The sequence below is a fragment of the Calypte anna genome, chromosome 27 (assembly GCF_003957555.1).
Source record: "Calypte anna isolate BGI_N300 chromosome 27, bCalAnn1_v1.p, whole genome shotgun sequence".
NCBI lineage: Eukaryota > Metazoa > Chordata > Aves > Apodiformes > Trochilidae > Calypte > Calypte anna.
Window position 1 is genome coordinate 2,676,767 of NC_044272.1, and position 15,298 is coordinate 2,692,064.

The following is a 15,298-nucleotide window of genomic DNA, read 5'->3' on the forward strand; positions in this document are numbered from 1 at the left end:
TAGCTGGCAGTTATTCCTAGGCAACTCTAAGCTCCAAATACTAACAAACATCCAAGTTTTGTGGAGCATCAACTGCTCCTCAGCCCATACAACAGCCACTGCTGCTCCAGAGACTGAAACAAGGTGATGGATGAGAGCTGGCACAAGTAAGACTCATGAAAAGAGGGAAGAAAAAACCAACCTGGTGGCCCAAACCATCTGGGGAACTTTTGGGGAAGCCTGATTTATTATTATTATTATTAACCAAAGCAGCATCAAAAAGCATTACCACAAAATTTATTCTGCTACCTGTTGCAACACAGCCTAAAAATAACAAGAGGAATCAAGCTGAGATAAAAGGTATTTGCTGTCAAAGGTGGGAAAAGACCTTCAGAAAGCCAAAATGGGTAAGAAATTTAAGAGAAGTGGTGGCCACTCTTTAGATTTATCACAGCCAAGTGTCTTGGTTAACTCTGGTTTAGCACGAAGTGGTTGCAGTCAGCAGGAATGGTTCTCACTTTCCAACCAGAAAAAGAAGGGAACTCCACATCAGCTCTGGTCCCATCAGCTGCTTGGGATTCTCTGCATTTGGAGATGCAACCCCAAAAGTTTTGGGAGCTTGGCCCCTGCCCAATGTGAATTTTTAGGGCATCTGTGTGGACAGCAAGGCCAAGGCACCAGACTCTGCTTTCTCCACAGGTTATCTGCTTGCCAGGAGGGATCCCTAAGGAAGGTGGCCCAGAGAAACCACTCTGCTCTCAGGTCATGCCCTCAATCCAAGTATTTTCCCTCGTGGCTTTGCAGAAAGCTGTGTGATTAGGAGAGAACTGGAGGAGACAAGGTGGGGAAGGGATCCAGAGTAGGTACAAAGCAGATTTACCACTCAGTTGGTTGCTTTTGGTTCCCAAGAGTACACAATGCAGCACAGAAATCCAGATTAGGAGTTTCTTGCCACCCTACATCTTCAGCTGCTTCAAGATGAGCAATCCTTATGTTAAAACCATCATTAATAAAAAAAAAAACAACCCAAAACAAACCAGTAGCACATTTCAATCACTGCTTGGTCTCCTTTTAGAGCATTTGTCCATAGCAAAACCCCACTGGAAGTGCTGCCAGGCACTGAAAAAAGGCACTGAGGTCCTGGGGGGGTGCTGAGCTCCATCAAACCCCAAATCCCCAGGAGGAGCCACTGCAGGGGGAAGGGGAAGAGGCTCGGTCCTGAAGCCCTGCCCCTCTTGCTCCCTGCTGGGGGGGAGGAGGTTTGCGGTATTTGCACTGGATCCACACTCGATACATCGTCATCTGCTTCCCTCGGTTCACCTGCAGGCGGCGATCAACCAAATTCTGGATTTTTTCCAGCCCAGCAGTGGTGAAGAGATGGTTCAGCTCATCTGGAAGCAAAAGAGAGACTGAAGGTGATGGAGCTTTCGTTTCACTGGGAGCTGCTCACCCCAAGGGCTGGGAGAAGCTTTGTTTGGTCTCAATCCAGCAGGGAAAGGTAAAAATCAGAGAGGATTTAAGTATTGCATGATGGGGGGGTTGAGATCAGTTTCTCCCCTTGAGTTTACCTCCTACCAAGGAAGGAAAGAATTATTTAGAGGGCAACAAGAATTAGAGACTCAACAAAGAGCAGTTTCAGACCCAGGTATTGCCTCCAGTAACCCAGGACAGGAGCATCTTCTGGCAAGTAGGGACAGATCCAGTCCTTCCCCCTCTTTCCAGAAGAATTTCCAAGTCTGCAAGAGCTAAAAAAAAAAGGGACCAGAGCTTGGCTTGCAACTGCTGGCAGTCAGCTTGGTGCTGTAGGGGAAGAGGAGTCATTAAGGTTAAGGTTGTTTGGGAAAAAAAAAAAAATTCTGAAGAAACCACACCCTGTTGGGGCCCAATCAAAGCACTGAGAGCCCTGGAGGCTGCAGCACATGGACTGCCAGGTATTCCTGACCCAGCAAATAAATATCAGAGAGCCCCAGCAAGCTGGCCCTGGGCAAAGCCAGCCCCAGTCCTGCTGAGCAGCAGAGAGGTTATTTACCTGCAGCCAGGGAATGTGGGGTTTGTGTGGAGTTTCTGGAGAAAAGGGCCAACAGGTCCCAGCTTGTGCTCTTTTATCAGCTGCTTGCCATCATGAAGCCTTTGCCAAACAGGCTCCGAACATTTATTTTGGTGGGACAAATCAGGCTGGTGGAGTAGGGAAGGGATTTAGTTCCTTGCAGTTGTGCAGCTGCTCCCAAACTGCCCTTGCAGAGGGGCCTGTGGTGCAAATGACTGAAGGTGCAACTGGTGAGAAGCAGGGAGAAGACAACCCAGAGCCACCACAGAGCAGCAGCAGGACTGGAGAGGTTCCCCTCAGGTCTGTGCTCAACCAAACCCTTCTCATTTCCTCACAGGAGAGGAAGTCAAGAAAAATTCCTTCAAGTGGCATCCACATCACCTCATCCTCCACAGGCAGTAAGATTCAGGGAGAGCTTTTCCAATCCCCCCCTCCCCAGGCTAGCAAGCATCCCAATCTTTCTCTAAAAGGATTTCCCAATAAGGAGTTGCCAATGCCACATTCCCATCAGCAAGTGCCAAGGCCAGGTCCCCATGCTTGGGAGACACTTAACATTTCACATTGCTCCAAGGAAAGGCTGGCTGGAAAGAGCTCGTGGCAAGATTTGAGGGGCAAAAAGAGGTGAGGAGAGTCAAGGGGATGTTTTCTAACCTCCTACCTTGTGTGAAGAAGTAGACTCTGGTGCCATCACCCCTCACATAGAAGTTATCAGACAGACACTGACCTAGGGGCGAGAGGGATTTCAAGAGTTACCAGCAAACAAAAAAGCAACAAGAGGCACTTTTCCCAGCACACCCTGTGCTTCCAGGGAATTAACAGGGCAGCCACCTCTCCTGAGAAGCCCCATCTAGCAGTGATCTGAGCAAGAATCCCCAAGGGAAAAGAAATCACCTTTCTTAAACCGAAGCTGGGCCAGGTCGTAGCGGCCGTAATCTCGTAACAAAATCATTCCTCCTGGTTTCAGCAGGTGGCTCAGTCTGTTCACAATGCACTGCATCCTGAGGAAAGAAGAGACCAGAAGCCTTCAGCAAGCTGAAAAAAGAAAAAAAAAAAAATTCCTTAGGCCTTTTTTTTTGGAAAAGCAGGCTAAAGGTTTCCCCATGTTTCAGCTCCAAGCAAAGAGCTCTCTGGGATGGATTTGGATTTGGTTGCTTGATTTCTGACATTCCCCAATTCTGCTTGGTTTTTTATTTATTTTTTTTTTCTACAATGATCACTTAGCAAGGCACAGCAGGGATTAACTGCTCTCTCTCACTACAAGTATCTCCACTGGTTGCTGTAAAACAAATCACAAGTGAACTTGAAGCGAAATGCCCTGGAATAAAACCCAAGGGAATCTAAAAAGGGATTTGTGGAGGTTCTAACAAAGTTCTACAAAGATTCCACAGCACTTTGCTGAACCTTTCCCCTCCCAAACAAGAAATTAATCTTGCTTTTCAGCCTTAAAATCCAGCGGTGTGCCCTCCACAAAGAAATACTGAGTGCAGCAGTGTGGCTGGGGTTCAGGACAGGTGAGTGACTGATGTCACACAACACCCTCTCCCCAGGACACTTCCAAATCACACCCAGCTTGTTCCAGAAGTTGGAGAGAAAGCAGCTCCACATTTTCTTTGCAGAGGCTTCATGGAAAAGTGGCCCAGAGACAGCACCAAGTTTAATTTTCCTTGGTATTTCATATTTCCTTGGGAGGAGGGGACTTATTCCAGCTTGTTACACCTCATCTCCTGCAACCAGGAGGAATTTTCAGGACTTACTTCTCTGGGAGAATTGCTGAGAGGACAAAGATGAGAATAACAACATCAAGACTCCCTTCTGGCATGGGGAAAGGGCTTTGGTCATTGCACAGGTCATGGACAAAAGCAAAGCAGCGAGAAGAATCATATCCTGCATTGTTCTGGGAAAAAGGGGAGAGAAATCAGAGCATGAGGAGCAGCCCCTCAGGATAATCTGGACATGGGAACATCCTCCTAACTTCCACATCACCAAGTGGTGCAGCCAGGGAGCTGGTGCTGGCTCCCTGGGCCAAAGCACAGCCCAGAAGGCTTGGACCTTAAAAATCCTAAAGATCCAATGCCCTCTGCAGGAGCAGGGCCCAGGCTGCACAAGGTTTCATCCAACCTGGCCTTCAACCCTTCCAGATGGGGCCAGAGAGGTTCCTCACAAGGAAGAGGGTTGAGATTTGAATAATAAGTACACTTGGGTGATTTCCAAGGAGATTTGGACTTGGGACATTCAGGCAGACAGCAACTGCCAAAACCCCAAAACTGGATTGAGGGATTATGGCAATTTTAAGGTCAGGTTTTCCACTCCCAGTGGTTAAGAAGTGAGGGACTGACACAGTTAAACTGAAAATCTTCACAAAAGTGAGAGCCTCTCACTACACCACTGGAATCAATGCTCAGCTACAAGCAGACCACTCCCTATACTCCCAAAAGCCACATCTGGATGAAGTTACACTCTTAAAAATCCCATTTAGACTCCTAGACAATACACAAGTTGTGTATTTCCCTAAAGCTGCTGTGACAGATTGCAGTAACCAGTCCTTGTGTCACCTTAAGAGGATGGAATGGCACTGCTGCTGTGCTCCCCACAGCATCACATGAACCAGCTGATGCTTCCCATCTCCTCAGTTCTGTTCTGACCTGAAATATCTTTGTGGTATTTGTCCTGTGACTAAATCCCAGCCTCCTGCTCCACAGACAGCATCCTCCTCCTCAGCTCTCTGTGCAGAAACAAGCAGACTGCTTTCCCAGAGCTGCCAGGAACACAAACCAAGCTTCAGTTCCTGTTAAAAACCAGCCTGAATGTTTTCAAGGTTCAGCACTGACTCAGCTGAAAGAGCCCTGGATTTAAAAAAAAAATCCTGCTAGCCCCAGGGGAAAGAAAATCTGGCTGACTTGCTTGCTGCCAGGGTGACATTTTGAGAACAACTTCCCTCATTTCTCCCCTCTTAGCTGGCTCATTCTCCTCATTTAACAGCACCAGGGCTAGCTAAAAAAAGCAATCAAGGCAGCTGTGATCCATTTCATGTGCACCAGGTGCTTCCCCCCTTCATGTTTACCTGGACAAGCTCCACAGCTGTTGTAGAAAAATCACAGCAATAAACAAAAAGGCCTGGATCACTGAAATAAAGAAAAGAAACAATCAGGACTTATCTAAAAGTGCTCCCCAGGGATTAAGAAGTGTCTCAAAGGCACAGGATATAGAGTTGGGAGGCAGAAATCCTGGGATTTAGTTTATCTCTGTCAATACAAAGCTATTTGTCTCTGCTCATGGATCCCATTGCTCCTTTGTGCTCTCTTTGCTTTTCCTTCTGGAAAAGGAGCCACACTTAGGCCTGGCTGAAAAAGCCCTGAGAATATCAACCCACACCAGCTTTTCTCTGTTGCATTCCAAGAGCAAAGATTTCCCAGGTCAAAACACCACCAGGTGAAGATGACAAAGGTACCATTTACACCTGGCCCTTCCTCTGAGATGAGGAGAGGCTGAGGGAGCTGGGGGTGTTGAGGCTGGAGAAGAGGAGGCTCAGGGGAGACCTCATCACTCTCTGCAACTCCCTGAAAGGAGGTTGGAGCCAGGGGGGGGTTGGGCTCTTTTCCCAGGCAACTCTCAGCAAGACAAGAGGGCAGGGTCTCAAGTTGTGCCAGGGGAGGTTTAGGTTGGAGATGAGAAAGAATTTCTTTCTGGAGAGGGTGATCAGGCATTGGAATGGGCTGCCCAGGGAAGTAGTGGATTCTCCGTGTCTGGAGATCTTTCCAAAGAGCCTGGATGTGGCACTGAGTGCCATGGGCTGGGAACTGCAGTGGGAGTGGATCAAGGGTTGGACTTGATGATCTCTGAGGTCCCTTCCAACCCAGCCAATTCTAGGATTCTAGGATCTTAGATAAAATTAGAAAACATGCAAAACTTTCCCAATTGTTTTTTTTTCAGAGCCTGCCACATCACAGAGATGAAACCCCCACTGAACACTACTTACTTGTTGGTTTGCAAAATAGGGAAGACTGTATTTCCAGCACCACATCCAACCTGCACAAACACAAGCTCAGGGAGTAAAAAGGATTTCCACACTGTGCCCCCCCCCCCCAGCTCATTTCAAGTCATCTCTCTACATCTAGGAGCAACAAGTCAGTAACAAGTGAGTAACAAGTGAGCAGAGCAGTGACCAGTTGCAAATCTCCCTGGGAAATGGGATTCTGGGCATCAGGCTGGAATGTATCAGTGTTTCTGGGAAAGCCCTACACCAGTTCTTGGAGAAATCTTACTGATTGTTATCCTTTTGGAAACTGGGATTGCTGGAATCCCAAGTGTGACACTCAGCTCAAGTCACTGGAGCACTGGGAAAGGCCAGGGATTGGTTGCATTCACTTCCATTTTGCTTGACTATCCTGGAGTTCCAGGATTTCCTTCATGGCTCTTCCTCAAGTTACAACCAGCCCTGCAATGATTTCACCTTCCTCTTCCTTCTACTTTGAAGGTAGCTCAGACAACTGCACCTGGGGAATCTCTTTGAATGTTTAAGGAATCCATCAAAATGAAAGCAGAAAAACTCACTGGTGGTTTGCAGGGAGAGCCAGGAAAGCCAAAAGGAGCCAGAAGCCCCAAAATCTGAGGGAATCTTCAAATAATAATAAGAAATCAAAAGGACAGGTCCTGTTGACTCTCCCTGGAAGGGGGGAACTTCCAAACCCAGCAAACAGTGAACAAACCAGAGAAAAAGGTCATCACCAGCTGTCAGCACTCTCACAAGTCCTACAGCCTTTTCTGGGATAACTCTGAGATTCCCCATTATTCCATGGGCCATGAGGAATAAAACCAAAGAGCGTTTTTCCCTTCTCAGTTTCCTTGTTGTGTTTCACACCTCCCAAGGCACCCAAGAGCCAGCACAAATGTGCAAACCAAAAATGAGAAGGGAAAAGCTTGGTGCAGGCAAGTAAAAGGCTCAGCTCTTCAAAAGATGACTTTTCAACACTTGTTTTAAGATCTGAGAGTAAAACTTTGTCTTTTAAACTCAAACTTCTTATGGTCCTTGTGCTCTGCCAGTTCACAGCCTGAACCAAAAGAATCCCAACAGATTAAACTCAGTTCTAAGCTCAGCTTTCTGCTCTTTCTGACTTAAAGCAACCACCCCCTGATATTTATTTTTCTTTCCCAGTCACACTACCAAGGACACAAAGGACTCTGGGATGGGTGACACTCTTTTCCAGCTCTTACCTCCAATATCCTGTAGGATGCAGATGATCCTGGGTAATCTCCATCCCTTGGATTCAGCTCTTCTCTGCAGATTTTTTTAGCAGGTGTGGTTTTGGGGAGGCTGAACTCATTCCCTGCCCTGCTTTGCAAGGGACAGTGCCCATTTTCACAGCTGCCCAGGCCTTCACTCTTGGCTTCTTCTTGGTTGCTCAACAGAGGCACAGAATTCCCAGTTGGATTTGGGATCCTCTGAGGTGCCAGCTCAGGGAATTCAGTGAACAACCAGTGCCTGTCCTTGAAGAAGCCATTTTCATGGATTCTGTAGAAGTCATCCCAGTACCTCTTAGCATTCACCTCATATTCCTCTGTGAAGACAAAAGCAAAATGGTCAAATTGCAGCCAAATGAGAAGGCAGCAAGAGCTGAATCAGTCCAGGCATCCACTCAGCAATCTGCTTGACCAAGGTTGAAAGTCATTTTTCTTTAAATTGTGGAGATTTAACAACATCACCACTCAGCCTGCCCCCTCACAGCCACTTTGTTGTGACTGAAGAAAGGCAAAGAGAGAGAAGAGGATCCTGCTGTCTCCTCAGAGGAAGCTGACACCAGACTGAAGGAAACTGGAATGAAGAAATCCAGGTTTGGTTCACTGGAAAAATCCATTTGGAGCCTCCTGAGACTCCTCAGGCACTGACAACTTGTAAGGAGTTCTCTTTGTTTCACAAAGACAGGAAGAGGACCTGCATGGGGGCTACTTCTGGAACCTCCAACCAAACCCAAGAAACTCTTCCAGTTTTTCCCAGCCAGGAGACCCAAATCTTCAAGGTATCCCCTAAAACTTCTCCCCTTTTTCAGGACAAATTCTGAGAGCCCCCCAAAAATCCAGAGAATAAGAGAGCCAGAATGACCAGCAGCCTTTCTTCTCCTGCTTGGCCATGAGTGCTCCTCAAAATCCCTTCAGGCACATCTGGCTGGGTTGCTTTCCCTCTGTTCCAGCCATCCCATTGTCTCCTCATGCTTCCCACTGAATAGCAAGCACCAAAATCTCCCTGGCCCTCATTGTTCAGCCCAGGAAATCCATCCTGGAAAGCTGACAAACAGCTCTTGACAGCAAATTGCTCCACAATTTCAGCCTCTCTGTATAGGTTCTCCAAAGATGACAGAGAAATCTTTTAATGCCAACCAGATTTGCAGCTGAGCCTGACACAATGGGAACTGCTGGGGGCTGCTGGGAAGCCAAGAAAAAGAGGGAAGCTCTTTGGGATCATGTAATTTGCCATTGTGAACACAACTGGAAGCTGGATGGGAAGTGGCTGACAGAGGACACACTCCATTTCCTTGGAACAAAAGGAGCAAGAGCTCAGCAGGGCAGAAGAGAAGCAGCACAGAGGTCTCTGGTAACAATATTTAGGGGGCTGGATGGTATCTGAGCAGCATGGAGGGAAAATTGAATTTTTAAGCAGCTCAGAAGAGCTTCAGCTCTGTCATTTGGCTCTGGAGTTGTGCACCTTGAGCTTGGTTCAGACCCAGGATGGAGAAAACAGACTTCAAGCTAAGTTGGAGGAAATAAAACCCACTGGGATTCCTTTTTCTGCTTTCTCTGATGAGAAACACTTCAATCAGGAGAAAATAAATCTTCTCACACTTCTGGTGGCATCACCATCATGTTGGTTGTTAACTTGGGAGGGACAGACACAGCCCCTGCTTTCCCAGAGCCTCTGAAGGGAAAAACTGAGCTTGAATTAAGGAAAATTCCAGAAGCAAAGAGAAGATGAAGGGTTAGAAGTTTTAGAGAGCAAAACCAGAGACAACAACACTGCAAGAGGTTTGTGGGTGAGGAATCCACACCATGAACAAAGAAGCCCAACCCCAGGTGACTCCTCCCAACCAAGACCCTTTCTATTCCAGCAGGAGGAGCCTCTGGAATAGGAGGAAAAAAATCAGAGAGAGAAACAATCTTCCTTATGAAGAAGAGGAAGATTCCACCTCCTCCTCCTTTTCCTATTGTTTAGAAAGGTTCAGGAGAGGGGGAAAGGGAGGAATAAATGATGCTGCACATGCTGGTTCACTCTTAGAAGCTCAAGTCAAGACTTCCCCAAAGAAAAACCCCCTGGGCTTTGGTAAAAATTAATTTCTTAGTTATTTGTAGAGGAACTCAGGGAACTCTGTTGATGAGAGTTGTGGAATGTATCCAGAAAAAAATCACCAGTCCTAATTTTTTTTGCCAGTTAAGGCATTTAAAGTATTTGCTCCTGTCAATGAGGAGACCTGGAGAGACTGGAGAGTTGGGCTGATCCCAAGGGGATGAGGTTCAACACAAGAACCCCCTGGGGAGCTCCAGGCTGGGCACAGAGTGGCAGAAAGGGAGCTGGGAGTCTGGCTTGCCAGGAAGCTGAAGAGGAGGCAGCAGTGTGCCCAGGTGGCCAAGAAGGCCAATGGCATCCTGGGCTGGCTCAGGAAGAGCGTGGCCAGCAGGTCCAGGGAAGGGATTCTGCCCCTGAGCATCCTGAGCCTGCAAAGAAAATTCCTCTGTGTCTGGCATCATTGATTTGACAACTGGAGAAATGAAAGAGTCTCTTTTGAAAGATCTCCAGACACAGAGAATCCACTCCTTCCCTGGGCAGCCCATTCCAATGCCTGATCACCCTCTCCAGAAAGAAATTCTTTCTCATCTCCAACCTAAACCTCCCCTGGCACAACTTGAGACCCTGCCCTCTTGTCTTGCTGAGAGTTGCCTGGGAAAAGAGCCCAACCCCCCCCTGGCTCCAACCTCCTTTCAGGGAGTTGCAGAGAGTGATGAGGTCTCCCCTGAGCCTCCTCTTCTCCAGCCTCAACACCCCCAGCTCCCTCAGCCTCTCCTCACAGGATCTGTGCTCCAGTCCCTTCCCCAGCCCAGTTGCCTCCTTTGGACCTGCTCCAGCACCTCAAGCTCCTTCCTGAGGGGCTGAGGGGCCCAGAACTGGACACAGGACTCAAGCTGTGGCCTCCCCAGGGATGAGCACAGGGGCAGAATCCCTTCCCTGGACCTGCTGGCCACGCTCTTCCTCAGCCAGCCCAGGATGCCATTGGCCTTCTTGGCCACCTGGGCACACTGCTGCCTCCTCTTCAGCTTCCTGGCAAGCCAGACTCCCAGCTCCCTTTCTGCCACTCTGTGCCCAGCCTGGAGCTCCCCATGGGCTTCTTGTGTTGAACCTCATCCCCTTGGGATCAGCCCAACTCTCCAGTCTCTCCAGGTCCCTCTGCAGAGCCCTCCTGCCTTCCAGCTGATCCACACTCCCCCCAGCTTGGTGTCATCTGTGAATTTGCTGATGAGGGACTCAATCCCCTCATCTAAATCATCAATGAAGATATTCCATTTCCCCAGCACAGCCCAGGATTTGCTGGTTTCTGATGGGTCAAGCTGCCTCTTTTCTTTCTCCAGTTGTCAAATCAATGATGCCAGAGACAGAGGAATTTCCTTTGCAGGCTCAGGATGCTCTCAGACTTCTCTTTCTCTGCTCTTTCCTTAGTGTATAAATTCAAATTCCCTGGATCCTTCCACTTCCCCCAGAACTCCCAGACAAGGAGCAGGAAACTGCTCCTGACCTCACTTGAATTGATTTTATTGTTTTTTTGCTGCCACAGGCTCAGTGTTTTTCCTCCTTTTTTCTTCCCTATGGCCTGGATCATCCCCACTTCCAGTGTCTGTGGTTCCATGAGATGAGGCCAATTATCTAAACCCCATCCCAGCATTTAATTAACTCCTGAACATCAGGATCTGCTTAGTCCACTGGAAGCAACTCCTAAAAGTCCCATCTCTTGGGAAATTTGGGATAAAAAGTCCTTCTTTCCTTTGTTAAACAAAACCATTGCCTTTCCCAACACACCTTGTTTATCCTGGGGCAACACCTCTGAGCTGTTCTCCTCCACTTGGCTCCTGGCACTGGCTTCCTGCTCCTCTGACCACTCCACATGATCCCTGGGAGGAAAAAAAAAAGGAGCTGAGCATGGAATTGGGGAAAAAAAAGCAGAAAAAGGGCCAGGTGCCAGCTCAGCAGCTTGCTCACCAGCTCCAGTTCAAGCTCAGAAGGCCCCAGCACTCAGGGGACCTGGTTCTGAGCTGCAAAAAGGCTCAGGAAACACCAACTCTGCCTCCAAAACCTTTTCCCTGTTTGAGGAAAGAAATTCTCCCAGCCCAGGGGGTTACTCAGCACCAAGAAACCATTCCCAGAGGCTGAGGAGCATTTGTTCCAGCAGAGGGGCTGGAGAGGGAGGCACCTGGGGGTGGTTCTGCAAAAATGAGATTTGTTTTCTGAAGTTGAAGCCCCCCAAAAAAGGCAGTTGGGTTATTTGGAAAGGGAATCATTAATATTAATAATATTAATTGTGAGGAAGCTTTAAAGGATTAATAACTGGACTGGGCAGGCAGTAAAGGACTCACTTGAAGTTTCTCCTTAAACCAAGGGAATCAAAAGCAGAAATCAAGGACTAAAAAGCCCTGCTCTGGTCCTCAGGAGGACTCAGTTCTCTTTCTATTCATCCGTAAACCAAAGACTTCAATGTCCCACCTACAACCAAAGGGATGACTCCAACTTCTGGCAGGAAAAGCCTCTGGAGGACAAGTCCTGGGGCACAGTCCCCAAATGGACTTGATCCCAAAACTTTATTCCCAACCAAGAACCCCCACTTAACAGCTCAGGACTCCCCAGAAGAAGGCTCAGGACTCCCCAGAAGGCTCAGGACCCCCGGGGACAGCTCAAAGCCCCCCAGGGACGGCTCAAGACCCCCTAAGGGACAGCTCAGGACCCCCCCGGATGGCTCAGAACCCCCCCAGGATGGCTCAGGACCCCCTCGGGGGACAGTTCAGAACCCCCGAGCACCGGCAGGACAGAGCAGAACCACCCCAGACCTCCGAACCCTCCCGGTACCGCCCCAGGTCCGGTTCGCTGCCTGCCGCCCGCAAACCCCCAGCTCCCCCCGTTCTGCTTTAGGTCCCGGTGTGCGGGACAGCGCAGGGGTTCTCCTGTCCCCAGAGGAGCCCCGTTAGCCCGGGGAGGCGAGGACGAACCCACCCGCGGCCTCCCCCGCCAAAGCCCCGCGGCCCACGGGAGGGGGGGGAGCAGCGCTCCAGGGCCTTCCTCAGCGCGCAGCAAAGGGCCGCGGGTGCGGAGAGGGTGCGGAGGGGGAGTGGGACCGAAGAGCCGCCCTCACCAAGCGTTGTGCTGGAAGAGGCGGGAGGGATCGGTGAGGAAACGCCTCCCGAAAGGCCGCCGCTCCGCTGCCTCCTCCCTGGGCGCCGCCATGACGGCCCCGGCGGAAGCGGAAGTGAAGGAGAAGCCCCGGGAGGTCACGTGGGGCGGAGGCGGGAAAGGGCGGGCGGTACCTCAGGGAGAGGGGGGAAAGGTGAGGGAAATAAATGAGGGAAATGAGGGAAAATGAGGGAAAAGGGGAAAAAACGGGGTTTGAATTATAGAATCACAGAATGGGCTGGGCTGGAAGGGACCTCAGAGATCATCAAGTCCAACCCTTGATCCACTCCCACTGCAGTTCCCAGCCCATGGCACTCAGTGCCACATCCAGGCTCTTTGGAAAGATCTCCAGACACGGAGAATCCACTACTTCCCTGGGCAGCCCATTCCAATGCCTGATCACCCTCTCCAGAAAGAAATTCTTTCTCATCTCCAACCTAAACCTCCCCTGGCACAACTTGAGACCCTGCCCTCTTGTCTTGCTGAGAGTTGCCTGGGAAAAGAGCCCAACCCCCCCCTGGCTCCAACCTCCTTTCAGGGAGTTGCAGAGAGTGATGAGGTCTCCCCTGAGCCTCCTCTTCTCCAGGCTTCCTTTGGGGGCTTTTATCCCCTGTTATACACTGGGGAGGAGAGGAGGAAGTGGAGCAGGAGTGGGGAGGAGGGAGAGAGGGAGAGGATGATGATGATGAGGATGAGGAGGAGACGGAGGATGAGGAGGAAGGGGGTGTTGGAAAGAAGCCCTGAGATTATCAGAGAGAAATCCACTCCCCCCGTGGTTCCCAGCCCATGGCACTCAGTGCCACATCCAGTCCCTTCCTAAAAACCTTCAGACACGGAGAATCCACCCCCTCCCTGGGCAGCCCATCCCAATATCTGATCACCCTCTCTGGAAAGAATTCCTTCCTAATCTCCAACCTAAACCTCCCCTGGCAGAGCTCAAGCCCATGGCCTCTTGTCTTGGGAGAAGATCCTGACCCCCCCTGGCTCCAACCTCCTTCCAGGGAGTTGTAGAGAGTGCTGAGGTCTCCCCTGAGCTCCCACTTCCCATGGATATTCCCCACAGGACACGTTCTCCAGTGGCAGGTGGGACACGAGGCCCCTCAGTGACCCAGTGAATGGTGTCCATGTTGGAATCCAGGTGGTGGATGGCACTGGGAGAATCTTTTTGAGGAGGGAGAGGCTAAATTGGAAGAAAAGTTTGGAGGAAGAGGTCTTGGCTGCAGCCAAAAGGGCAATTTACAACCCTGAGAATCCCCAAATCTGCAAAAGTTTTGGTGATTTTTGAGAATCTCACCCCAAAACTGCTTCCCAAAGTCGGGCTGATGAGAGCTGGAGGTCTCCCCAGAGCCTCTCATTCATCCCAAGCTAATCCTGACTCTTCTACAGCCCTGGAAAACCTGGATAAATCCCTGGAGTAGCCCTGCCTGATCACTCAGGACCTCCTGGATTTTGTGTTCCTGGGAAATAGCAGCATTTTAGCTTTTTTTTTAAAAAATTCCAGCTCTTTTTCCTTCCCTAATTCTCCAACTTTCTGCCCAGCAGATCCTCCAGATCCTGAAAAAAACATGGAATGCCCATATGCTCCCCATCTACCTTTTCCAGTGCCCTCCTGGGAACTCTGGTCTGGTAAGTGGATTTCTACTGGGGGTTGGGGAGACTTCACCTCTCCAACATGGATCCCTGGAAAAAAAAATCAGAAAACTTCCCAGAAAACTTCCCAGAAAACTGGAAAAAGCAGCTCTGGGAGCAGAACACACCTTGGGTCACTTGGCTTATCTTTGGGTTTCTTGGCATCAGTTTCCAAGAGGAGCTGATGGGATGGGGAGGCTCCAAGGAGAGGAAAAACTAAAGTTTTCAGGAATAGAAGTAACGTTAAATAAGAAAATAAAAATAAAATAAAAGCCTCAAGTGTTGCTTCAGGAGCTCCTCTCTGGGGTTGGTTGCAGGGTGTCCTCACCCTCTGGCAGCTTTCCTGGTGGAAAACTTCCCGGGAATCTCTGCCTGGAGGGGGAGATGAGCCCGGGAAGCTGTAGGGACATCACCATCTAGTGGAGGAGCCTCAAAAAAAGTGAAGGATTCAGCAGGCTGGGAATTCCTACAGCTCCCAACTGTCTTTTCCAAGGGAAAGAAGGGAAATCACCACCTCCTGCCCCAGGAAGTAGCTCCGGGTGCTCACCTGCCAGCAGAACAACACAGCCTCTTATTTTGGGGGGGAAAAAGCCATTCCAGAGTCCCCAAAAAACATTGGAACCTGATCCTGCCCTCAGCCAGAGCCCCTGGCACCAAGGGGCAGTGAAGTTGGCTCAGCAGAGCTCTCATCTCCTCCCAAAAATTCCATGGGAAATGGAAATCTTCTGCCCCAATCACCCAGGGGGAATCCCACTGGTTTCTCCAGCATGCTGGAGGTGGGATAGGGAATTCCAGGGATTCCAGAGGAGCAGGGCTGCATCCCAGCTCCAGCAAAAACTCTTCCTGCTTTTCTTCCTCTTCCCTCTCTGGATTCAAGCACGGGCTGGGAATGTTTTTCCTACTAAAGGAGGAGATGGACACCTGGGAGATGTCCCCTCCCTGTCCCTTTCCCAGCTGGCATTCCCAGGCTCAGCCCCACACCACCTGGGAGAGGATCCAATGGAATCCCAGAGGGTGACAGAGGTGACACAGGGATGGGGACACTTGTGCCTTCATCCCTCTGCCTGCTCCTGGCAGGTCCCTGTTCCCTTCCTGCAGCTCCAGGCAGGATCAGTCCCTCTGCAGGTTGGATGTGTCCCATGGGAAGGACCCTTCATCCAGAGAGGGGGGAATGGGATCCTGGGATGGATGACCCGGGATAGGGGGGAGGTGTTGGAATGGTATCA

The 15,298-nt window shown here is 49.9% G+C and overlaps 1 protein-coding gene across 3 annotated transcripts; it reads right to left on the reverse strand.

Annotated features, from left to right (window-relative positions):
- Nucleotides 1-1,114: 1,114 nt before the first annotated feature.
- Nucleotides 1,115-12,511, reverse strand: METTL2A (methyltransferase like 2A). Of its 3 annotated transcripts, XM_030465919.1 has the most exons (10): nt 12,406-12,511; nt 11,159-11,173; nt 11,082-11,110; nt 7,238-7,581; nt 6,003-6,052; nt 5,088-5,148; nt 3,781-3,920; nt 2,918-3,024; nt 2,685-2,750; nt 1,115-1,370 (listed from the first exon to the last, which is right to left on the reverse strand). In XM_030465919.1, the coding sequence occupies exons 1-10, from the start codon at nt 12,495-12,497 to the stop codon at nt 1,141-1,143; spliced, it is 1,134 nt and encodes a 377-aa protein (XP_030321779.1). In that variant the 5' UTR covers nt 12,498-12,511; the 3' UTR covers nt 1,115-1,140. The 3 variants fall into 3 exon arrangements, with proteins under 3 accessions (XP_030321779.1, XP_030321778.1, XP_030321780.1); XM_030465918.1 differs by having other exon boundaries at nt 11,082-11,173; XM_030465920.1 differs by lacking the exon at nt 1,115-1,370 and adding an exon at nt 1,386-1,550 and having other exon boundaries at nt 11,082-11,173.
- Nucleotides 12,512-15,298: the final 2,787 nt, after the last annotated feature.

Excerpts from the sequence above, each read along its gene's own strand:
- METTL2A (XM_030465918.1), bottom strand. The coding sequence starts at position 12,497 with ATGGCGGCGCCCAGGGAGGAGGCAGCGGAGCGGCGGCCTTTCGGGAGG. Across the intron at positions 5,149-6,002 it reads CCTATTTTGCAAACCAACAA|TGATCCAGGCCTTTTTGTTT; the intron begins GTAAGTAGTGTT and ends TCTTTATTTCAG. Across the intron at positions 2,751-2,917 it reads CCAGCTTCGGTTTAAGAAAG|GTCAGTGTCTGTCTGATAAC; the intron begins GTGATTTCTTTT and ends TCTCGCCCCTAG.